Genomic DNA, 26726 nt, shown 5'->3' on the forward strand with positions numbered 1-26726 from the left:
GGTTGTTTAAATAGGCAATAATACTTCTGTCTTACTGAATGAGCTTTAGGACCAAGTCTACTAAAGATCAGTATCAAATTTCAATAAAATGTAATTTGAAGCATTCTTATATCATCATCATGAGGTAAGATGAAAAATACTACTACTTTAATAACTTTCACTTGGGAGCAGGGGGCTGGAAATCCTCCCCTCCAAGTTTTTTACTTTTCCAAAAGAGGGAACAGAGAAGAGGACCAAGTGAGGATTTTCTATCTAAGGCTCAGTCCTCTGTTCTTAACGCTACCTCACTAATGCGGGAAATGGCGAATATGCATGAAAAAAAAATAACTTTCAGTTCCATATACTGTTTTCATATTCTATAAATTATTCATATTGATCACACTTTGCTGCTGTCTCCCGTGTTAGCGAGGTAGTGCAAGGAAACAGACGAAAGAATGACCCAACCCACCCACATACACATGTATATACATACACATCCACACATGCACATGTATATACCTATACATTTCAACGTATACATATAAATATACATACACAGACATATATATATATTATTATTTATCTTATTTTATTCTGCTTTGTTGCTGTCTCCCGTGTTAGCGAGGTAGCGCAAGGAAACAGACGAAAGAATGGCCTAACCCACCCACATACACATGTATATACATACATGTCCACACATGCAAATATACATACCTATACATCTCAACATATACATATATATATTCTGAGTACAGAATGGAAAAAGGTGAGAACAATGGAAGTAAAGGGAGTGGGGGAGGAATGGGATGTATTTAGGGAATCAGTGATGGATTGCGCAAAAGATGCTTGTGGCATGAGAAGAGTGGGAGGTGGGTTGATTAGAAAGGGTAGTGAGTGGTGGGATGAAGAAGTAAGAGTATTAGTGAAAGAGAAGAGAGAGGCATTTGGACGATTTTTGCAGGGAAAAAATGCAATTGAGTGGGAGATGTATAAAAGAAAGAGACAGGAGGTCGAGAAAGGTGCAAGAGGTGAAAAAAAGGGCAAATGAGAGTTGGGGTGAGAGAGTATCATTAAATTTTAGGGAGAATAAAAAGATGTTCTGGAAGGAGGTAAATAAAGTGCGTAAGACAAGGGAGCAAATGGGAACTTCAGTGAAGGGCGCAAATGGGGAGGTGATAACAAGTAGTGGTGATGTGAGAAGGAGATGGAGTGAGTATTTTGAAGGTTTGTTGAATGTGTTTGATGATAGAGTGGCAGATATAGGGTGTTTTGGTCGAGGTGGTGTGCGAAGTGAGAGGGTTAGGGAAAATGATTTGGTAAACAGAGAAGAGGTAGTGAAAGCTTTGCGGAAGATGAAAGCCGGCAAGGCAGCAGGTTTGGATGGTATTGCAGTGGAATTTATTAAAAAAGGGGGTGACTGTATTGTTGACTGGTTGGTAAGGTTATTTAATGTATGTATGACTCATGGTGAGGTGCCTGAGGATTGGCGGAATGCGTGCATAGTGCCATTGTACAAAGGCAAAGGGGATAAGAGTGAGTGCTCAAATTACAGAGGTATAAGTTTGTTGAGTATTCCTGGTAAATTCTATGGGAGGGTATTGATTGAGAGGGTGAAGGCATGTACATAGCATCAGATTGGGGAAGAGCAGTGTGGTTTCAGAAGTGGTAGAGGATGTGTGGATCAGGTGTTTGCTTTGAAGAATGTATGTGAGAAATACTTAGAAAAGCAAATGGATTTGTATGTAGCATTTATGGATCTGGAGAAGGCATATGATAGAGTTGATAGAGATGCTCTGTGGAAGGTATTAAGAATATATGGTGTGGGAGGAAAGTTGTTAGAAGCAGTGAAAAGTTTTTATCGAGGATGTAAGGCATGTGTACGTGTAGGAAGAGAGGAAAGTGATTGGTTCCCAGTGAATGTAGGTTTGCGGCAGGGGTGTGTGATGTCTCCATGGTTGTTTAATTTGTTTATGGATGGGGTTGTTAGGGAGGTAAATGCAAGAGTTTTGGAAAGAGGGGCAAGTATGAAGTCTGTTGGGGATGAGAGAGCTTGGGAAGTGAGTCAGTTGTTGTTCGCTGATGATACAGCGCTGGTGGCTGATTCATGTGAGAAACTGCAGAAGCTGGAGACTGAGTTTGGAAAAGTGTGTGGAAGAAGAAAGTTAAGAGTAAATGTGAATAAGAGCAAGGTTATTAGGTACAGTAGGGTTGACGGTCAAGTCAATTGGGAGGTGAGTTTGAATGGAGAAAAACTGGAGGAAGTGAAGTGTTTTAGATATCTGGGAGTGGATCTGGCAGCGGATGGAACCATGGAAGCGGAAGTGGATCATAGGGTGGGTGAGGGGGCGAAAATCCTGGGGGCCTTGAAGAATGTGTGGAAGTCGAGAACATTATCTCGGAAAGCAAAAATGGGTATGTTTGAAGGAATAGTGGTTCCAACAATGTTGTATGGTTGCGAGGCGTGGGCTATGGATAGAGTTGTGCGCAGGAGGATGGATGTCCTGGAAATGAGATGTTTGAGGACAATGTGTGGTGTGAGGTGGTTTGATCGAGTGAGTAACGTAAGGGTAAGAGAGATGTGTGGAAATAAAAAGAGCGTGGTTGAGAGAGCAGAAGAGGGTGTTTTGAAGTGGTTTGGGCACATGGAGAGGATGAGTGAGGAAAGATTGACCAAGAGGATATATGTGTCGGAGGTGGAGGGAACAAGGAGAAGAGGGAGACCAAATTGGAGGTGGAAAGATGGAGTGAAAAAGATTTTGTGTGATCGGGGCCTGAACATGCAGGAGGGTGAAAGGAGGGCAAGGAATAGAGTGAATTGGAGCGATGTGGTATACCGGGGTTGACGTGCTGTCAGTGGATTGAATCAAGGCATGTGAAGCGTCTGGGGTAAACCATGGAAAGCTGTGTAGGTATGTATATTTGCGTGTGTGGACGTATGTATATACATGTGTATGGGGGGGGTTGGGCCATTTCTTTCGTCTGTTTCCTTGCGCTACCTCGCAAACGCGGGAGACAGCGACAAAGTATAATAAAAAAAATAATACATATATATATATATATATATATATATATATATATATATATATATACACACAGACATATACATATATACACATGTACACAATCCACTCCTAGATATCTAAAACACTTCACTTCCTACAGTATTTATCCATTTAAATATACCTCCCAATTGACTTGTCCCTCAACCCTACTGTACCTTGCTCTTATCCACATTTACTCTCAGCTTTCTTCTTTCACACACTTTACCAGACTCAGTCACCAGCTTCTGCAGTTTCTCACTCGAATCAGCCACCAGCACTGTATCATCAGGAAACAACAACAGACTGCATACTTGCCCCTCTCTCCAAAACTCTTGCATTCACCTCCCTAACATCTCCATCCATAAACAAATTACACAACCATGGAGACCTGCTGCAAACTGACATTCACTGAGAACCAATCACTTTCCTCTCTTCCTACTTGTACACATGCCTTACATCCCCAATAAAAACTTTTCACTGCTTCCAGGAACTTGCCTCCCACACCATATACTCTTAATACCTTCCACAGAGCATCTCTATCATATGCCTTCTCCAGATCCATAAATGCTACATACAAATCCAATTGTTTTTCTAAGTATTTCTCACATACATTCTTCAAAGCAAACACCTGATCCACACATCCTCTAACACTTCTGAAACCACACTGCTCTTCCCCAATCTGATGCTCTGTACATGCCTTCACCCTCTCAATCAATACCCTCCCATATAATTTCCCAGGAATACTCAACAAACTTATAACTCTGTGATTTGAGCACTCACCTTTATCCCCTTTGCCTCTGTACAACGGCACTATGCATGCATTCTGCCAATCCTCAGGCACTTCACCGTGAACCATATATACAGTGAATATCCTCACCAAGCAGTCAACAACGCAGTCACCCTCTTTTTTTGATAAATTCCACTGCAATACCATCAAAACCTGCCGCTTTGCCGGCTTTCATCTTCGGTAAAGCTTTTACTACCTCTTCTCTGTTTACCAAATCATTCTCCCTGACCCTCTAACTTTGCACACCACCTCGACCAAAACACCCTATATCTGCCACTCTATCATCTAACACATTCAACAAACCTTCAAATGTACTCATTCCATCTCCTTCTCACATCACCACTACTTGTTATTCTATCAATAGAATGATAAATACTGGTGCAAAGAACAATACAAAGCACAAAGGGCTGGATTACAATACCAATTTTAAAGTAAAAACACACAAAAAATCAAGATCAATAAATCTTTAAAAGCTTACCCCCAATTGACCCCACTCTTGCTGACATATTCACAAGAACTGCTGCATGCTGTCGCTTTGGATCTGCTGCCTGTTTGCCAATTGTTCCTTCTCCAGCCATCAATATTGGACTGAAGTACTTTGCCATCATTAGTGGGCCAAGAGCGTTAACAGCAAAGGTCTCCTTCAATCCCTATAATACATTAAATTTTCAAAAAACATGCAGCACACATGATATTCACTTTTTTATTGTGTCCCACAAAAATCTTGCCAATGTGCATTAAAAATTACAATTGGTTCCTTACAGTGCAACAGAATACGGAATTTCTGGTAATTTTATGATGTATTTGTCATAAATCATAAGAAATCTTTTATAGTCTGCTGGAAAAAGTTAATGAGTCAAGTATGTAACTTTGAGTGTACTTTATTATTTGTAATCATGAAAAGAAAGCTTGTAGTTGGGGTATGCTTGTGTGCAATAACTCTTTGTGTAATATGGGGATAGGGTTTCACACTTGGAAAGAGGACCACGAGATTAATATGTTGTACAGGTTGAGTATCCCTTCTCTGAAATGCCTGGGACCAGAAGTGTTTCAGATTCTGGTAAGAGAGATGCGTGGTAATAAAAAGAGTGTGGTTGAGAGAGCAGAAGAGGGTGTTTTGAAATGGTTTGATCACATGGATAGAATGAGTGAGGAAAGATTGACCAAGAGGATATATGTGTCAGAGGTGGAGGGAACAAGGAGAAGTGGGAGACCAAGTTGGAGGTAGAAAGATGGAGTGAAAAAGATGTTGAGTGATCAGGGCCTGAACATGCAGGAGGGTGAAAGGCGTGCAAGGAATAGAGTGAATTGGAACGATGTGGTATACCGGGGTCGATGTGCTCTCAATGGATTGAACCAGGGCATGTGAAGCGTCTGGGGTAAACCATGGAAAGTTTTGAGGGGCCTGGATGTGGAAAGGGGGCTGTGGTTTCAGTGCATTATACATGGCAGCTAGAGACTGAGTGTGAACGAATGTGGCCTTTGTTGTCTTTTCCTAGCGCTATCTCGCGCATGCGGGTCGAGGGGGTTGTCACTTCATGTGTGGCGGGGTGGCGACGGGAATGAATAAGGGCAAACAGTATGAATTATGTGCATGTGTATATATGTATATGTCTGTGTGTGTATATATATATGTATACGTTGAGATGTATAGGTATGTATATGTGCGTGTGTGGACGTGTATGTATATACATGTGTATGTGGGTGGGTTGGGCCACTCTTTCATCTGTTTCCTTGCGCTCCCTCGCTGGCGCAGGAGACAGCGACAAAGTATAATAAATGAAATAACATAAATACATGAGTTATGGAAAACAGAATGGTATGGAAACAAACGAGTTAGAGCGGAGACATACATCAATGTTTTGACAGTTCAACGGTCTTCCTCAGGAGATACTGATTCCAGCATTCAGCAGGGCCATATTCCCCAGTAGGTGATGGTCACCCAACTGGATGCCTTGGCATGTCACTCTCTGATTGGACTGCTTTATCTGCTACATCCACTCATTCACAGCGATCTCCACTGCTTGATGTGACCAACAAATGAACCTAGACCTTGTGTTAACGTTGTCTTTGCTAGCGATGTAAGCCGCTTTTGTCTTTCTTATTTGTTTGCTTAGGCCCTTGTGCCTAAGCTCTAACCCATTTGTTTCCATTCCATCCTGTTTTCCACATTTGTCATGATGAATATTAGATAATGAAATAGATACAATGGGGATGGGACCCAAGTCGAGACACACAATCCATTTGTTTCATTTACACCTTATACACATAGCCTGAAGGTAATTTATACTACATCTTTCATAATTTTGTGCATGAAACAAAGTTTGTGTAACACTAACCCATCAGATAGCTAAGGTGTAACAACCTTAGTTTTTTTAAATGTTTTTTAAATGTTTCCCCAAGAGTTATCTACCTCATTAACAATGGTTTTTGTGTCAGAGGTCTCTCTGACTTTATTAACTGACATGATTTCTTGTTCTGTTGTGAATGCATGCTGCTCTAGTCCTTTAATAAGTATGTCACACATTTTTACCAATTTGTCAATAGGCACTTTTTCTGTAGTGTTAACAAAGTCATCTTCAAAGTCTCTTATCATGATCACCTTGATTCAGAACCATTTCAGCTATTTCACTACTGGTCAGTGAATGAAAAACAGGATCCTTATTATCTGCAGGCCTTTTTAACATTTTCAACAATATCTTTGTACCACAAAGCAGAGAATAAGTAAAAAACACTGAATAATGTAGGATACGGGAGAAAGAATACTTCCCATGTATTCCCCACCCGTCATAGAAGGCAACTAAAGGGGGTGGGAGCGGGATGCTGGAGACCCCTCTCCTTGTATTTAAATTTCTAAAAGGGGAAACAGAAGGAGTCATCCGGGGAGTGCTCATCCTCCTTGAAGGCTCAGATTGGGATGTCTAAACGCGTAAGAATGTAAAAATATGAGAAAAAAAGGAGAGATAGGTAGTATGTCTGAGGAAAAGAACCTGGATGTTTTGGCTCTCAGTGAAATGAAGCTCAAGGGTAAAGGGAAACAGTGGTTTGGGAATGTCTTGGAAGTAAAGTCAGGGGTTAGTGAGAGGACAAGAACAAAGGAAGGAGCAGCACTCCTCCTGAAGCAGGAGTTGTGGGAATATGTGATAGAGTGTAAGAAAGTAAACTTCTAGACTGATATGGGTAAAACTGAAAGTGGAAGGCAAGAGATGGGTGATTATTGGTGCCCATGCGCCTGGTCATGAGAAGAAAGATCATGAAAGGCAAGGGTTTTAGAAGCAGCTGAGTGAGTGTGTCAGCAGCTTTGATGCATGAGACCAGGTTATAGTGATGGGTGATTTGAATGCAAAGGTGAGTAATGTGGCAGTTAAGGGTATATTGGTGTACATGGGGTGTTTAGTGTTGTAAATGGAAATGGTGATTAGCTTGTGAATTTGTGTGCTGAAAAAGGACTAGTGATTGGGAAAACCTGGTTTAAAAATAGAGATATACATAAGTGTACATATGTGAGTAGGAGAGATGGCCAGAGGGCGTGTAAAAGAGATGTTAATGTGCTGAGAGGGGTATCTGGAGGGATGTCTGATCACTATCTTGTGAAGGCAAAGATGAAGATTTGCAGAGGTTTTCAGAAAAGAAGAGAGAATGTTGGGGAACAGAGAGTGGTGAGAGTAAGTGAGCTTGGAAAGGAGACTTGAGTGAGGAAGTACCAGGGGAGATTGAGTGCAGAATGGCAAAATGTGAGAGAAAATGATGTAAGGCAAGTGGGGGAGGAATGGGATGTATTTAGGGAAGCAGTGATGGCTTGCACAAAATATGCATGTGGCATGAGAAAGGTGGAGGGGGGCACATTAGAAAGGGTAGTGAATGGTGGGATGAAGAAGTAAGATTGTTAGTGAAAGACATGAGAGGCGTTTGGATGATTTTTGCAGGGAGGTAGTGCAAATGACTGGGATAAGAATAAAAGAAAGTGGCAGGAGGTCAAGAGAAAGGTGCAAGAGGTGAAAAAGAGGGCAAAAGAGAGTTGGGGTGAGAGAGTATCACTAAATTTTAAGGAAAATAGAAAGATGTTTTGGAAAAAGGTAAATAAAGTGCGAAAGACAGGAGAACAAATGGGAACATCGATGAAGAGGGCAAAGGGGGAGGTAATAACAAGTAGTGATGAAATGAGGAGTGAATTTTCTGAAGATTTGTTGAATGTGTTTGAAGAGAGTGGCAGATATAGGGAGTTTTGGTTGGGGTGGTGTGCAAAGTGAGAGGGCCAGGGAGAATGGTTTGGTGAGCAAAGAAGAGGTAGTGAAAGCTTTGCAGAAGAAGAAAGCCGGCAAGGTGGTGGGTTTGGAAGGTATTGCAGTGGAATTTATAAAAAAGGAGGTGACTGTGTTATTGATTGGTGGGTAAGGATATTCAATGTATGTATGGATCATGGTGAAGTGCCTGAGGATTGGCAGAATGCATGCATAGCGCCATTACACAATGGCAAAGGGGATAAAAGTGAGTGTTCAAATTACAGAGGCATAAGTTTGTTGAGTATTCCTGGGAAATTATATGGGAGGGTGTTGATTGAGAGGGTAAAGGCATGTACAGAGCATTTGACTGGGGAAGACCAGTGTGGTTTCAGAAGTGGTAGAGGATGTGCGGATCAGGTGTTTGCTTTGAAGAATGTATGTGAGAAATACTTTGAAAAACAGATGGATGATTTGTATGTAGCATTCATGGATCTGGCGAAGGCATATGATAGGGTGGATAGAGATGTATTGTGGAAGGTTTTAATATATGGTGTGGGAGGTAAGTTGCTAGAAGCAGTGAAAAGTTTTCATCGAGGATGTAAGGCATGTGTATGGGTAGGAAGAGAGGATAGTGATTGGTTCCCAGTGAATGTCAGTTTGTGGCAGGGGTGCGTGATGTCTCCATGGTTGTATAATTTGTTTATGGATGGGGTAGTTAGGGAGGTGAATGCAAGAGTGTTGGAGAGAGTGGCAAGTATGGAGTCTTTTCTGGATGAGAGGGCTTGGAAAGTGAGTCAGTTGTTTGCTGATGATACAGAACTGATGGCTGATTTGGGTGAGAAACTGCAGAAATTGGGGACTGAGTTTGGTAAAGTGTGTAAAAGAAGAGAGTAAATGTGAATAATAAGAGCAAGGTTGTTAGGTTCAGTAGGATTGAGGGACAAGTTAACTGGGAGGTAAGTTTGAATGGAGAAAAACTGGAGGAAGTGAAGTGTTTTAGATATCTGGGAGTGGACTAGCAGCAGATGGAATCATGGAAGCAGAAGCAAGACACAAGGTTTGGGAGGAAGCGAAGGTTTTGGGATCATTGAAGAATGTGTGGAAGGCAAGAAGGTTATCTTGAAAAGAAAAATGGCTGTGTTTGAAGGAATAGTGGTTCCAACAATGTTATATGGTTGCAAGGAATGGGCTACAGATAGGGTTGTGTGGAGGAGGGTGGATGTGTTGGAAATGAAATGTATGAGGACAATATGTGGTGTAAGGTGGTTTGATTAAGTAATGAAAGGGCAAAAGAGATGTGTAGCAATATTTGATCGAGTAAGTAATGAAAGGGCAAGAGAGATGTGTGGTAATAAAAAGAGTGTGTTTGAAAGAGAAGAGGGTGTATTGAAATGGTTTGGACACATGGAAAGAATAAGTGAGGAAAGATTGACAAAGAGGATATATGTGTCAGAGGTGGAGGGAACAAGGAGAAGCGAGAGACCAAATTGGAGGAGGAAGGATGGAGTGAAAAAGATTTTGAATGATCAGGGCCTGAACATACAGGAGAGTGAAAGGTGTGCAAGGAATAGAGTTGGAATGATGTGGTATACCGGGGTTGACATGCTGTCAATGGATTCAACCAAGGCATGTGAAGCATCTGGGGTAAACCATGGAGGGTTTTGTGGGGCCTGGATGTGGAAAGAGAGCTGTGGTTTTGGTACATTACACATGAAAGATAAAGACTGAGTGTGAATGAATGTGGCCTTTTTTGTCTGTTCCTGGCACTGCCTCGCTGGAGGGGGTGGGATGCTATTTCATGTGTGGCAACAGAATGGATGAAGGCAGCAAGTATGGATATGTACATGAGTATATATGTATATATCTGTGTATGTATATGTATGTATACGATGAAATTTTTTTTTTTTTTTTGCCGCTGTCTCCCGCGTTTGCGAGGTAGCGCAAGGAAACAGACGAAAGAAACGGCCCAACCCACCCCCATACACATGTATATACATACGTCCACACACGCAAATATACATACCTATACAGCTTTCCATGGTTTACCCCAGACGCTTCACATGCCCTGATTCAATCCACTGACAGCACATCAACCCCGGTATACCACATTGATCCAATTCACTCTATTCCTTGCCCTCCTTTCACCCTCCAGCATGTTCAGGCCCCGATCACACAAAATCTTTTTCACTCCATCTTTCCACCTCCAATTTGGTCTCCCACTTCTCCTCGTTCCCTCCACCTCCGACACATATATCCTCTTGGTCAATCTTTCCTCACTCATTCTCTCCATGTGCCCAAACCATTTCAAAACACCCTCTTCTGCTCTCTCAACAACACTCTTTTTATTTCCACACATCTCTCTTACCCTTACATTACTTACTCGATCAAACCACCTCACACCACACATTGTCCTCAAACATCTCATTTCCAGCACATCCATCCTCCTGCGCACAACTCTATCCATAGCCCACACTTCGCAACCATACAACATTGTTGGAACGACTATTCCTTCAAACATACCCATTTTTGCTTTCCGAGATAATGTTCTCGACTTCCACACATTTTTCAAGGCTCCCAGAATTTTCGCCCCCTCCCCCACCCTATGATCCACGATGAAATGTGTATGTATGTATATGTGTGTGTGTGGGCGTTTATGTATATATATGTGTGTGTGGGTGGGTTGGGCCATTCCTCATCTGTTTCCTAGCACTACCTCACTAATGCGGAAGATGGTGGTTAAGTATAATAAATAAATAATAAAGAAGGTCTAATGGTGACAAAGGTTTGTAACAAACTGGCAACAACAGAGCATCAGAGCCCAGCATGGGCATGTGAGGTCAGCTGTGGAATTTTCCACATGTAACATCATGTTGCCACTCAGAAAGTTTTGGATTTTGGAGCATTTTGGGTTTCAGATTTTTGGATTGGGGAAGCTCAACCTGTAATGCTAAAAGCCTAACAATGAAGGTATATCTAAAGGTGATTACCACTTTGTGTTACAAAAGAAGAAAGTTTTACACTTCTGAATCCTTCTCTCCAACTTTCCTTTCTACCATAAAATTTTTTAAATATACTCATAATGTCTGCAAATACAGTTCCTCTCTTAGCTTCTTCCTTGTGCCCACAGCTCTTTTATGATATGAGTGCTTCTTCACATCTTTTGTAACTTGTGTTTTAGCAAGTGTCTAGCTATACTCTCAAGTAAACCTGATAGAACTGCTCAATATTTATTTTCATCTACTCTCTTAAGAATATTACAATTTGTTATATTCACTCATCCTTTTCTCTTGTAACATGGGTAATTTCCACAGTTGTTAGCTGCAAAAAAAAAAAAGAGAGAGAGAGAGAGAGAGAGAGAGAGAGAGAGAGAGAGAGAGAGAGAGAGAGAGAGAGAGAGAGAGAGAGAGAGAGAGAGAGAGAGAGAGACAGAGAGAGAGAGAGAGAGAGAGAGAGAGAGTTCATGGATGTAGGCAAAAGCTATCTGCAAACCAATGGGATCTGCTACAAATGTCAACATCCTCCATAAAGCTAAAATAATGAAGAACAAAAGGTTGCACTTAAAAAGAAAGTGGTGAAGAAATATAGAAAGACTTGCTCACCTTTAAAGTTACTTCTTTTAAGCTGGTTTCTCCTTTTCTGGTTGGACTCAAGATCCCACTGGAGTTGATGAGAAGCTCAAGTTTGCCTGCATGAGCATCCTGTACATGCTGTACAGCATGCTGTATGGCTGTTTCACTGGTGACATCAAGTTGCACAATATCTACCAAACCAGGATGCTGACTCTGCGGCAGCATTAAGAATAATTTGCTGAGTTTTACTGATGCAAATTGATTTATATGTTGAAAACTGTATATTATGCAGAGATGAGTTTTACTGATGCAAATTAATTTATATGTTGAAAACTGTATACTATGCAGAGATAATTTTTACATAATTAAAGTTCAAATATATTGATATTTTTTTTATTCCTAAGCAAAAATCAGAGATCTTCCCTGCAACATAAGCCATTTATGAAATAATATTAAAATAATTTCTGAACAATGAAGAGACTAAAAGTGTATGCAATTCATCAAATTAATGCCAATTTCATATATCCTATTGTTTTTGTCCAGCAGATAAACACACATCGTGATTAGTATAGAGTAACTTGAAGCAATGTGTTATACAAGGGGCAACATACTGTTAATGGATTGAAACAGAGGATACGTGATGGTTAAACAAAACCACAGAATGGCCTGTGGGGCCTGGGAGTGAATATGAGGCTCTGGTTTCAATGCATTATGCACTATACACTAGTGGATGTGAGTGAATGATGCCATTCTTTGCCTGTTCCTGGCACTAACTCACTACTGTATGAAACAGTGAACAAGTATGATGAGCAGATAAGAGGTCAAAAGCCTTGTGTAGTAACATGAGATGTGGCAAGATGGCTGAAGTGGATAGTATTGTAGTTAAATTTCTTCAGAAATGGGATAACTGTGTTGTTGATTTCTTAGCATTTCTAATATATGAATGAATCATGGTGAGGTGTCTGAGAACTAGTGGAATGCATGTATAGTGCCACTGCATAAAAGTAAGGGGGACAGAGGTGAATGTTCATATTACAGAGATGCAAGTGTGTTTAGTGTACCTGGTAAGTTGAAATTAAGAATGGTGATTGAGAGGGTGATGGTGTGCAGAGAATTAGACAGGAGGAACAATGTAGTTCCAGTAGTGGTCAAGGGTTATGCGAATCAGGTGTTTGCTTTGAAGAATGTTTGTGAGAAATTCCTAAAGAAACAGAAGGATTTGTATGTGACATTTATTGATAAAAAGAATATGGTTGAGAGAGTAGAAGAGGGTGTGTTGAAATGGTTTGGACACATGGAGAGAATGAGTGAAGAAAGATTAACAAAGAGGATATATGTATAAGAGGTGGAGGGAACAAGGAGAAGCAGGAGACCAAATTGGAGGTGGAAGGATGCAGAGAAAAAGATTTTGAGCAATTGAGACCTGGACATGCAAAAGGGTGAGAGACGTGCAAGGAATAGAGTGATTTAGAACAATGTGTTATACTGGGGTCGATATGCTGTCAATGGACTGAACTAGAGCATGTGACACATCTGGGGTGAACCATGGAAAGGTCTGTTGGGCCTGGACATGGATAGGGAGCTGTGGTTTCAGTGCATTACACATGACAGCTAGAGACTGAGTGTAAACGAATGTGGCCATTTTTGTCTGTTTTCCTGGTGTTACTTTGCTGATGCAGGGGGTGGCAATGGTGTTTCTTGTGGGGCAGTGTGGCACTGGGAATGGATGAAGGCGAGCAAGTATGGATATGAACATGTGTATATATGTATAGACGTGCATATGTGTATGTATATGTTGATATGTATATGTATGTGCTTTTATATATATGTGTATATGAGTGCATGGGTCGTTCATAGTCTGTTTGAGGAGAGGAACCTGGATGTTTGGGGAGTAAAGTCAGGAGTTGGTGAGAGGACAAGAGCAAAGGAAGGAGTAGCACTACTCCTGAAACAGGAGTTGTGGGAGTATGTGATAGAATTTGGGAAAGTAAACTCTAGATTGATATGGGTAAAACTGAAAGTGGATGGAGACAGATGGGTGATTACTGGTGCCTATGCATCTGGGCATGAGAAGAAAGATCATGAGAGGCAAGAGTTTTGGGAGCAGCTGAGTGAGTGTGTTAGCAGTGCTGATGCATGAGACCAGGTTATAGTGATGGGTGATTTGAATGCAAAGGTGAGTAATGTGGCAGTTGAGGGAATAATTGGTGTACATGGGTATTCAGTGTTGTAAATGGAAATGGTAGAGAGCTTGTGGATTTGTGAGCTGAAAAAGGACTGGTGATTGGGAAAACCTGGTTCAAAAAGAGATATATACATAAGTATATGTATGTAAGTGGAGAGACAGCCAGAGAGCATTACTGGATTACATGTTAATTGATAGGTGTGCGAGAGAGACTTTTGGATGTTAATGTGCTGAGAGGTGCAACTGGAGGGATGTCTGATCATTATCTTGTGGAGGCGAAGGTGAAGATTTGTAGAGGTTTTCAGAAAAGAAGAGAGAATGTTGGGGCGAAGAAAGTGGTGAAAGTAAGTGAGCTTGGGAAGGAGACTTGTGTAAGGAAGTACCAGGAGAGACTGAGTACAGAATGGAAAAAGGTGAGAGCAAAGGATGTAAGGGGAGCAGGGGAGGAATGGGATGTATTTAGGGAAGCAGTGATGGCCTGCACAAAAGATGCTTGTGGCATAAGAAGCATGGGAGGTGGGCAGATTAGAAAGGGTAGTGAGTGGTGGGATGAAGAAGTAAGATTATTAGTGAAAGAGAAGAGAGAGGCATTTGGATGATTTTTGCAGGGAAATAATGCAAATGAGTGGGAGATGTATAAAAGAAAGAGGCAGGAGGTCAAGAGAAAGGTGCAAGAGGTGAAAAAGAGGGCAAATGAGAGTTGGGGTGAGAGAGTATCATTAAATCTTAGGGAGAGTAAAAAGATGTTTTGGAAGGAGGTAAATAAAGTGTGTAAGACAAGAGGACAAATGGGAACATCGGTGAAGGGGGCTAATGGGGAGGTAATAACAAGTAGTGGTGATGTGAGAAGGAGATGGAGTGAGTATTTTGAAGGTTTGTTGAATATGTTTGATGATAGAGTGGTATATAAACGATGTTTTGGTCAAGGTGGTATGCAGAGTCAGAGGGTCAGGGAGAATGATTTGGTAAACAGAGAAGAGGTAGTGAAAGCTTTGTGGAAGATGAAAGCCAGTAAGGCAGCGGGAGTGGATGGTATTGCAGTGGAATTTATCAGAAAAGGGGGTGACTGCCTTGTTGACTGGTTGGTGAGAGTATCCAATGTATGTATGGCTCATGGTGAAGTGCCTGAGGATTGGCAGAATGCTTGCATAGTGTCACTGTACAGAAGCAAAGGGGACAAAGGTGAGTGTTGAAATTACAGAGGTATAAGTTTGTTGAGTATTCCTGGGAAATTATATGGGAGGGTACTGACTGAGAGGGTGAAGGCATGTACAGAGCATCAGATTGGAGAAGAGCAGTGTGGTTTCAGAAGTGGTAGAGAATGTGTGGATCAGGTGTTTGCTTTGATTAATGTAGGTGAGAAATACTTAGAAAAACAACTGGATTTGCATGTAGCATTTATGGATCTGGAGAAGGCATATGATAGAGTTGATAGAGATGCTCTGTGGAAGGTATTAAGGGTATATGGTGTGGGAGGCAAGTTGCTAGAAGCCGCGAAAAGTTATCATCGAGGATGTAAGGCATGTGTATGAGTAGGAAGAGAAGAAAGTGATTAGTTCTCAGTGAATGTCAGTTTGCGGCAGGGGTGTGTGATGTCTCCATGTTTGTTTAATTTGTTTATGGATGGGGTTGTTAGGGAGGTGAATGCAAGAGTTTTGGAAAGAGGGGCAAGTATGCAGTCTGTCGTGGATGAGGGGGCTTGGGAAATGAGCCAGTTGTTGTTTGCTGATGACACAGTGCTGGTGGCTGATTTGGGTGAGAAACTGCAGAAGCTGGTGACTGAGTTTGATAAAGTGTGAGAAAGAAGAAAGTTGAAAGTAAATGTGAATGAGAGCAAGGTTATTAGGTACAGTAGGGTTGAGGGACAAGTCAATTGGAAGGTAAATTTGAATGGAGAAAGACTGGAGGAAGTGAAATGTTTTAGATATCTGGGAGTGGATTTGGCAGCGGATGGAACCATGGAAGCAGAAAGGAGTCACAAGGTGGGGGAGGGGGCAAAAGTTCTGGGAGCATTGAAGAATGTGTGGAAGGTGAGAGCATTATCTCTGAAAGCAAAAATGGGTATGTTTGAAGGAACAGAGGTTCCAACAATGTTAAATGGATGCCAGGTATGGGCTATAGATAGGGTTGTGCAGAGGAGGGTGGGTGTGTTGGAAATAAGATGTATGAGGACAATATGTGGTGTGAGGTGGTTTGATCGAGTAAGTAATGAAAGGGTAAGAGAGATGTGTGGTAATAAAAAGAGTGTGGTTGAGAAAACAGAAGAGGGTGTATTGAAATGGTTTGGTCACATTGAGACAATGAGTGAGGAAAGACTGACTAAGAGGATATATGTGTCAGAGGTGGAGGGAATGAGGAGAAATGGGAGACCAAATTGGAGGTGGAAGGATGGAGTGAAAAAGATTTTGAATCAGGGTCTGAACATGCAGAAGGGTGAAAGGCATGCAAGGAATAGAGTGAATTGGAATGATGTGGTCTACCAGGGTTGACGTGCTGTCAATGGATTGAACCAGGGCATGTGGAGCATCTGGGGTAAACCATGGAAAGTTTTGTGGGGTCTGGATGTGGAAAGGGAGCTGTGGTTTTGCTGCATTATACATGACAGCTAGGGACTGAGTGTGAACGAAAGTGAACTTTGTTGTCTTTTCCTAGCGCTACCTCGCGCATGTGTGGGGGAAGGTGGGGGTGTCATTTCATGTGTGGCGGGATGGCGACGGGAATGAATAAAGGCAGCAAGTATGAATTATGTACATGTGTATATATGTATATGTAGGTGGGTTAGGCCATTCTTTCGTCTGTTTCCTTGTGCTAACTTGCTAACACGGGAGACAGCGACAAACCCTCCTTGTATTTCAACTTTCTAAAAGAGGAAACAGAAGAAGGAGTCACGCGGGGAGTGCTCATCCTCCTCGAAGTCTCAGATTGAGGTGTCTAAATGTGTGTGGATGTAACCAAGATGAGAAAAAAGGAGAGATAGGTAGTATGTTTGAGGAAAGGAACCTGGGTGTTTTGGCTCTGAGTGAAACGAAGCTCAAGGGTAAAAGAGAAGAGTGGTTTGGGAATGTCTTGGAAGTAAAGTCAGGGGTTAGTGAGAGGACAAGAGCAAGGGAAGGAGTAGCACTACTCCTGAAATAGGAGTTGTGGGAGTATGTGATAGAGTGTAAGAAAGTAAATTCTAGATTGATATGGGTAAAACTGAAAGTTGATGGAGAGAGATGGGTGATTATTGGTTCATATGCACCTGGGCATGAGAAGAAAGATCATGAGAGGCAAGTGTTTTGGGAGCAGCTGAATGAGTGTGTTAGTGGTTTTGATACACAAGACTGGGTTATAGTGATGGGTGATTTGAATGCAAAGGTGAGTAATGTGGCAGTTGAGGGAATAATTGGTATACATGGGGTGTTCAGTGTTGTAAATGGAAATGATGAGGAGCTTGTAGATTTGTGTGCTGAAAAACGACTGGTGATTGGGAATATCTGGCTTAAAAAGCGAGATATACATAAGTATATGTATGTAAGTAGGAGAGATGGCTAGAGAGCATTATTGGATTACGTGTTAATTGATAGGCGCGCGAAAGAGAGACTTTTGGATGTTAATGTGCTGAGAGGTGCAACTGGAGGGATGTCTGATCATTATCTTGTGGAGGCGAAGGTAAACATTTGTAGAGGTTTTCAGAAAAGAAGAGAGAATGTTGGGGTGAAGAGAGTGGTGAGAGTAAGTGAGCTTGGGAAGGAGACTTGTGTGAGGAAGTACCAGGAGAGACTGAGTACAGAATGGAAAAAGGTGAGAACAAAGGAGGTAAAGGGAGTGGGGGAGGAATGGGATGTATTTAGGGAAGCAGTGATGGCTTGCGCAAAAGATGCTTGTGGCATGAGAAGCGTGGGAGGTGGGTTGATTTGAAAGGGTAGTGAGTGGTTGGATGAAGAAGTAAGATTATTAGTGAAAGAGAAGAGAGAGGCATTTAGATGAATTTTGCAGGGAAAAAATGCAAATGACTGGGAGATGTATAAAAGAAAGAGGCAGGAGGTCAAGAAAAAGGTGCAAGAGGTGAAAAAGAGGTCAAATGAGAGTTGGGGTGAGAGAGTATCATTAAATTTTAGGGAGAATAAAAAGATGTTTTGGAATGAGGTAAATAAAGTGCGTAAGACAAGGGAGCAAATGGGAACTTCAGTGAAGGGGGCTAATAGGGAGGTGATAACAAGTAGTGGTGATGTGAGAAGGAGATGGAGTGAGTATTTTGAAGGTTTGTTGAATGTGTTTGATGATAGAGTGGCAGATATAGGGTGTTTGGGTCGAGGTGGTGTGCAAAGTGAGAGGGTTAGGGAAAATGATTTGGTAAACAGAGAATAGGTAGTAAAAGCTTTGCGGAAGATGAAAGCCGGCAAGGCAGCGGGTTTGGATGGTATTGCAGTGGAATCTATTAAAAAAGGGGGTGACTGTATTGTCAACTGGTTGTTAAGGTTATTTAATGTATGTATGATTCATGGTGAGGTGCCTGAGGATTGGTGGAATGCTTGCATAGTGCCATTGTACAAAGGCAAAGGGGATAAGAGTGAGTGCTCAAATTACAGAGGTATAAGTTTGTTGACTATTCCTGGGAAATTATATGGGAGGGTGTTGATTGAGAGGGTGAAGGCATGTACAGAGCATCAGATTGGGGAAGAGCAGTGTGGTTTCAGAAGTGGTAGAGGATGTGTGGATCAGGTGTTTGCTTTGAAGAATGAATGTGAGAAATACTTAGAAAAGCAAATGGATTTGTATGTAGCATTTATGGATCTGGAGGAGACATATGATAGAGTTGATAGAGATGCTCTGTGGAAGGTATTAAGAATATATGGTGTGAGAGGTAAGTTGTTAGAATCTGTGAAAAGATTTTATCGAGGATGTAAGGCATGTGTACATGTAGGAAGAGAGGAAAGTGATTGGTTCTCAGTGAATGTAGGTTTGTGGCAGGGGTGTGTGATGTCTCCATGGTTGTTTAATTTGCTTATGGATGGGGTTGTTAGGGAGGTGAATGCAAGAGTTTTGGAAAGAGGGGCAAGTATGAAGTCTGTTGTGGATGAGAGAGCTTGGGAAGTGAGTCAGTTGTTGTTCGCTGATGATACAGCGCTGGTGGCTGATTCATGTGAGAAACTGCAGAAGCTGGTGACTGAGTTTGGTAAAGTGTGTAAAAGAAGAAAGTTAAGAGTAAATGTGAATAAGAGCAAGGTTATTAGGTACAGTAGGGTTGAGGGTCAAGTCAACTGGGAGGTTAGTTTGAATGGAGAAAAACTGGAGGAAGTAAAGTGTTTTAGATATCTGGGAGTGGATCTGGCAGCGGATGGAACCATGGAAGCGGAAGTGAATCATAGGGTGGGGGAGGGGGTGAAAATTCTGGGAGCCTTGAAGAATGTTTGGAAGTCGAGAACATTATCTCCGAAAGCAAAAATGGGTATGTTTGAAGGAACGGTGGTTCCAACAATGTTGTATGGCTGCAAGGCGTGGGCTATGGATAGAGTGGTGCGCAGGAGGGAGGATGTGCTGGAAATGAGATGTTTGAGGACAATATGTGGTGTGAGGTGGTTTGATCGAGTAAGTAATGTAAGGGTAAGAGAGATGTGTGGAAATAAAAAGAGTGTGGTTGAGAGAGCAGAAGAGGGTGTTTTGAAATGGTTTGGTCACATAGAGAGAATAAATACATATATAAATATATGAGAGAGCTTGGGAAGTGAGTCAGTTGTTGTTTGCTGATGATACAGCGCTGGTGGCTGATTCATGTGAGAAACTGCAGAAGCTGGTGACTGAGTTTGGTAAAGTGTGTGGAAGAAGAAAGTTAAGAGTAAATGTGAATAAGAGCAAGGTTATTAGGTACAGTAGGGTTGAGGGTCAAGTAAATTGGGAGGTGAGTTTGAATGGAGAAAAACTGGAGGAAGTGAAGTGTTTTAGATATCTGGGAGTGGATCTGGCAGCGGATGGAACCATGGAAGCGGAAGTGGATCATAGGGTGGGGGAGGGGGCGAAAATTCTGGGGGCCTTGAAGAATGTGTGGAAGTCGAGAACATTATCTCGGAAAGCAAAAATGGGTATGTTTGAAGGAATAGTGGTTTCAACAATGTTGTATGGTTGTGAGGCGTGGGCTATGGATAGAGTTGTGCGCAGGAGGATGGATGTGCTGGAAATGAGATGTTTGAGGACAATGTGTGGTGTGAGGTGGTTTGATCGAGTGAGTAACGTAAGGGTAAGAGAGATGTGTGGAAATAAAAAGAGCGTGGTTGAGAGAGCAGAAGAGGGTGTTTTGAAGTGGTTTGGGCACATGGAGAGAATGAGTGAGGAAAGATTGACCAAGAGGATATATGTGTCGGAGGTGGAGGGAACGAGGAGAAGAGGGAGACCAAATTGGAGGTGGAAAGATGGAGTGAAAAAGATTTTGTGTGATCGGGGCCTGAACATGCAGGAGGGTGAAAGGAGGGCAAGGAATAGAGTGAATTGGAGCGATGTGGTATACCGGGGTTGACGTGCTGTCAGTGGATTGAATCAAGGCATGTGAAGCGTCTGGGGTAAACCATGGAAAGCTGTGTAGGTATGTATATTTGCGTGTGTGGACGTATGTATATACATGTGTATGGGGGGGGGTTGGGCCATTTCTTTCGTCTGTTTCCTTGCGCTACCTCGCAAACGCGGGAGACAGCGACAAAGTATAATAAATATAAAAATAATTATTATTATTATTATTTTCCTTTGTCGCAGTCTCCCACGTTAGCGAGGTAGTGCAAGGAAACAGACGAAAGAATGGCCCAACCCACCCACATACACATGTGTACACATACACGTCCACACACGCAAATATACATACCTATACATCTCAATGTATACATATATATACACACACAGATATATACATATATACACGTGTATATAATTTATACTGTCTGCCTTTATTCATTCCCATCGCCACCTCGCCACACATGAAATAACAACCCCCTCCCCCCTCCTGTGTGCGAGGTAGCGCTAGGAAAAAACAACAAAGGCCCCATCCGTTCACACTCAGTCTCTACCTGTCATGTAATAATGCACCGAAACCACAGCTCCCTTTCCACATCCAGGCCCCACACAACTTTCCATGGTTTACCCCAGACGCTTCACATGCCCTGGTTCAATCCATTGACAGCACATCGACCCCGGTATACCACATCGTTCCAATTCACTCTATTCCTTGCACGCCTTTCATCCTCCTGCATGTTCAGGCCCCAATCGCTGAAAATCTTTTTCAATCTATCTTTCCACCTCCAATTTGGTCTCCCACTTCTCCTCGTTCCCTCCACCTCTGACACATATATCCTCTTTGCCAATCTTTCCTCACTCATTCTCTCCATGTGACCAAACCATTTCAATACACCCTCTTCTGCTCTCTCAACCACACTCTTTTTATTGCCACAAATCTCTCTTATCCTTTCATTACTTAATGAAACCACCTCACACCACATATTGTCCTCAAATATTTAATTTCCAACACATCCACCCTCCTCCACACAACCATGCAACACTGTTGTAACCGTTATTCCTTCTTACATACCCATTTTTGCACTCCAAAATAACTTTTTCGCCTTCCACACATTCCTCAACACTCCCAGAACCTTAAATCCATTCCAGATATCTAAAACACTTCACTTCCTCTAGTTTCTCCATTTAAACTTACCTCCCAATTAACTTGCCCCTCAACCCTATTGATCCTAATAACCTTGCTCTTATTCATATTTACTCTCAGCTTTCTTCTTTCACACACTTTACCAAACTCAGTCACCAACTTCCACAGTTTCTGACCCAAATCAGCCACCAGTGCTGTATCATCAGCAAACAACAACTGACTCAATTCCCAAGCCCTCTCATCCACAAAAGACTGCATACTTGCCCCTCTCTCCAAAACTCTTGCATTCACCTCTCTAACAACCCCATCCTTAAACAAATTAAACAACCATGGAGACATCATGCGCCCCTGCCGCAAACCGACATTCACTGGGAACCAATCACTTTCCTCTCTTCCTACTCATAAAAATGCCTTACATCTTTGGTAAAACCTTTTTACTCCTTCTAGCAACTTACCTCCCACACCGTATACTCTTCATACCATCCAAAATGCATCTCAATCAACTCTATCAATTGCCTTCGCCAGATCCATAAATGCCATATATTCATATTCATTTATTATACTTTATCTCTGTCTCCCACGTTAGCGAGGTAGCGCAAGGAAACAGACGAAAGAATGGCCCAACCCACAAACATACACATGTATCTACATACACGCCCACACACACACATACCTATACATTTCAATGTTTTTTTTTTTTTTTTTTTTTTTTTTATACTTTGTCGCTGTCTCCCGCGTTTGCGAGGTAGCGCAAGGAAACAGACGAAAGAAATGGCCCAACCCCCCCCCCCATACACATGTACATACACACGTCCAGACACGCAAATATACATACCTACACAGCTTTCCATGGTTTACCCCAGACGCTTCACATGCCTTGCTTCAATCCACTGACAGCACGTCAACCCCTGTATACCACATGACTCCAATTCACTCTATTTCTTGCCCTCCTTTCACCCTCCTGCATGTTCAGGCCCCGATCACACAAAATCTTTTTCACTCCATCTTTCCACCTCCAATTTGGTCTCCCTCTTCTCCTCGTTCCCTCCACCTCCGACACATATATCCTCTTGGTCAATCTCTCCTCACTCATTCTCTCCATGTGCCCAAACCATTTCAAAACACCCTCTTCTGCTCTCTCGACCACGCTCTTTTTATTTCCACACATCTCTCTTACCCTTACGTTACTTACTCGATCAAACCACCTCACACCACACATTGTCCTCAAACATCTCATTTCCAGCACATCCATCCTCCTGCGCACATCTCTATCCATAGCCCACGCCTCGCAACCATACAGCATTGTTGGAACCACTATTCCCTCAAACATACCCATTTTTGCTTTCCGAGATAATGTTCTCGACTTCCACACATTTTTCAAGGCTCCCAAAATTTTCGCCCCCTCCCCCACCCTATGATCCATGTATACATACATATACATACACAGACATATACATACATTCACTTGTACATATTCATACTAGCTGCCTTCATCCATTCCCGCCGCCACCCTACCACATATGAAATGGCACCCCCTCCTCCCGTGCGCACGTCAGGTAGTGCTAGGAAAAGACAACAAAAGCAACATCTGTTCACACTCAGTCTCTAGCTGTCATATGTAATGCACCGAAACCACAGCTCCCTTTCCACATCTAGGCCCCACAAAACTTTCCATGGTTTACCAGAGATGCTTCACATGCCCTGGTTCAATCCACTGACAGTATGTCGACCCCGATATACCACATCTTTCCAATTCACTTTGTTCCTTCCATGCCTTTCACCCTCCTGTATCTTCAGGCCTCGATCGCTCAAAATTATTTACACTCTATCCTTCCACCTCCAATTTGGTCTCCCACTTCTCCTCGTTCCCTCCACCTCTGACACACATATCCTATTTGTCAATCTTTCCTCACTCATTCTCTCCATGTGTTACTTTCTTACTGTCACACACTCTCACAACTGCTTCAAGAATAGTGCTACTCCATCCTTAGCTCTTGTCCTCTCACCAACCCCTGATCTTATTCCAAAGACTTTTCCAACCATTCTTCCCCTTTATTCTTGAGCTTTGTTTCACTCAAGGCCAGAACATCCAGGTTTCTTTATTCAAACATACAACCTATCACATGCTTTCTCCATATCCATAAATGCCAGATATAAATCACTGTATGTACTGTTATTTCAAATGTTCCTGAAGAAAATCACTAAGATTTGCTTTAACAGATCATACAAATAAAGAATTCTCACGAAAAGTCTCAACACAGTAAAGCAATAATACACTGACCTGAACGTTCCTTAAAGACTCTGCATTTGAGGGGTCTCTGCAACAGGCGACAACTTTAGTGCCTGTAGGTGTTAATCAGATGTTACGTTCATCAAGATCTATATCATATACAAGTGTATATACCTTGTCTCCATTATGTACTATCAAGTGCTTATATCAATCTAACTCTTTCTTTAAGTAAGCTGGATGGAAGAATCCTGGTTCTTTTAATATCAAGACTATTCTATCCACATGCAGGCCTCACGGAACTTTCCATGGTTTACCCCAGATGTTTCACATGCCTTGGTTCAGTCCATTGACAGCATGTCAACCCCAGTATACCACAGTCTTCTAATTCTCTCTATTCCTTGCATGCCTCTCACCCTCCTGTATGTTCATTAGCTCAGAATCTTTTTCACTCCACCCTTCCACCTCCAATTTGGTCTCCTGCTTCTCCTTGTTCCCTCCACCTCTGACACATATATCCTCTTTGTCAACCTTTCCTCACTCATTCTCACCATATGTTCAAACCATTTCAACTCACCCTCTTCTTCTCTCTCAACCACACTCTTTTTATTTCCATACGTCTCTCTTACTCTTTCATTACTCACTCAATCAAACCACCTCATCACATATTGTCCTAAAACATTTCATTTCCAACACATCCACCCTCCTCTGTACTACCCTGTCTATAGCCCATGCCTTGCAACCATATAATACTGTTGGAACTAATATTCCTGCACACATACCTGTTTTTGCTCTCTGTTATAACATTCTCTCTTTCCGTACATTCTTATCTCTCCCAGAATCTTTGCCTCCTCCCCAACCTATGAATCACTTCCACTGCCAAGGTTCCATTCATAGCTAAGTCCACTCCAAGATATCTAAAACACTTCACTTCCTCCAATTTTTCTCCATTCAAACTTACATCCAAAGTAACTTGTCCCTCAACCCTGCTGAACCTAACAACTTTGCTCTTATTCACATTTACTCTCAACTCTATCCTTTCACACACTTTTCCAAACTTAGTCACTCAATCATCAACTTCTGCAGGGCTGTATCTTCAGCAAACAACTGACTCAATTCCCAGGCCCTCTCATCCCCAACAGACTGCATACTTGCCCCCTCCCTCTAAAATGCTTGCATTTACTTCCCAAACCATCCCATCCATAAACAAATCAAACAATCACTGGGACATCACACACCCCTGCCACAGACTGACCTTCACTTGAAACCAATCACTCTTCTCTCTTCCTACTCATACACATGCCTTCCACCAGTGATAAAAACTTCTCAATGCTTCTAGCAGCTTACCCCAACATGATATACCTCTAAGACCTTCCACAAAGCATCTCTATCAACCCTATCATATGCTTTCTCCAGGTCCATAAATGCCACATACAAATCCATCTGTTATTCTACATATTTTTCATATAAATTCTTTCAAGCAAACACCCGATCCACATATCCTCTACCACTTCTGAAAGCAAACTGCTCCTCCTCAATCTGATGCTCTGTACATGCCTTCACCCTCTCAATCTCATACAATTTCTCAGGAATACTTAACAAACTTATGCCTCTGTAGTTTGAACACCCAACTTTATACCCCTTTGCCTTTGTACAATGACACTATACATGCTTTCTGCCAATCCTCAGGCACCTCACCATGATCCATACATACAATGAATAGCCTTACCAACCAATCAACAACACTGCCACCCTCTTTCATGAAATATTCAACTGCAATGCCATCCAAACCCACTGCCTTGCTGGATTTCATCTTTTGCAAGGCCTTCAATGCCTCTTCTCTCTTCACCAAACCACTCTCCCTGACTCTCTTGCCTCACACACCACCCCAACTGAAACACCCTACATCTGCCACTCTATCATCAAACACATTCAACAAACCTTTAAAATGCTCACACCATCTCCATCTCACTTCATTACTACCTGTTATGACTTCCCCCTTTGCCCCCTTCACCGATGTTCCCATTTGTTCTCTTGTCTTATGCACATTATTTACCTCCTTCCAAAACATCTTTTTATTCTCCCTAAAGTTTTCCAAAACATCTTTTTATTCTCCCTAAAGTTTTCCAAAACATCTTTTTATTCTCCCTAAAGTTTAAAGATACTTTCTCACCCAACTCTCATTTGCCCTTTTGACCTCCTGCTGCTTTCTCTTATACACATCCTGGTCTCCTTCCTTGCAAGCATCATCCACAGGCCTCTCCTTTCTCTTTCACTAACAACTTTACTTTTTCATCCCAGCACTCATTACCCTTTCTAATCTGCTCACCTCCTACCTTTCTCATGCCACATGCATCTCTTGCACATGCCATCAACACTTCCCAAAATACATCCCATTCCTCACTCACTTCCCTCATGTCATTTGCTCTCACCTTTTGCCATTCTATGCTCAATCTCTTTTGGTCCTTCCTCACACAAGTTTCCTTTCCTGGCTCACTTACTCTCATCACTCTCTTCTCCCTAACATTCTCTCTTCTTGAAAACCTCTACAAATCTTCACCTTCACCACCACAAGATATTGAATAGACATCCCCCTAGCTGCCCTTCTCAGCACATTAGCATCCAAAAGTCTCTCTTTTACAAGCCTATCAATTAACCCATAATCTGATAATGCCCTTTGACCATCTCTCCTACTCACATACGTATACTTGTGTATACCTGTCTTTTTAAACCAGGTATGTGAATAAGAGCAAGGTTATTAGGTACAGTAGGGTTGAGGGTCAAGTCAATTGGGAGGTGAGTTTGAATGGAGAAAAACTGGAGGAAGTGAAGTGTTTTAGATATCTGGGAGTGGATCTGGCAGCGGATGGAACCATGGAAGCGGAAGTGGATCATAGGGTGGGGGAGGGGGCGAAAATTGTGGGAGCCTTGAAGAATGTGTGGAAGTCGAGAACATTATCTCGGAAAGCAAAAATGGGTATGTTTGAAGGAATAGTGGTTCCAACAATGTTGTATGGTTGCGAGGCGTGGGCTATGGATAGAGTTGTGCGCAGGAGGATGGATGTGCTGGAAATGAGATGTTTGAGGACAA

The 26726-nt window shown here is 42.1% G+C and overlaps 1 protein-coding gene across 4 annotated transcripts in view; it reads right to left on the minus strand.

The window, feature by feature from the left end:
• The window catches only part of LOC139758501 (C-signal-like), a 71684-nt gene that overhangs the window by 13419 nt on the left and 31539 nt on the right, over positions 1 to 26726 (minus strand). For all 4 annotated transcript variants that reach the window (XM_071680015.1, XM_071679999.1, XM_071679991.1 and 1 more), the window contains exons 3-5: positions 23690 to 23751; positions 11630 to 11812; positions 4286 to 4457 (exon numbers count right to left, since the gene is read on the minus strand). In XM_071680015.1, the coding sequence (XP_071536116.1) occupies positions 4286 to 4457; positions 11630 to 11812; positions 23690 to 23751 (417 nt within the window). The remainder of the gene's footprint in view (positions 1 to 4285; positions 4458 to 11629; positions 11813 to 23689; positions 23752 to 26726) is intronic.

The sequence above is a fragment of the Panulirus ornatus genome, chromosome 2 (genome assembly GCF_036320965.1).
Source record: "Panulirus ornatus isolate Po-2019 chromosome 2, ASM3632096v1, whole genome shotgun sequence".
Taxonomy (NCBI): domain Eukaryota; kingdom Metazoa; phylum Arthropoda; class Malacostraca; order Decapoda; family Palinuridae; genus Panulirus; species Panulirus ornatus.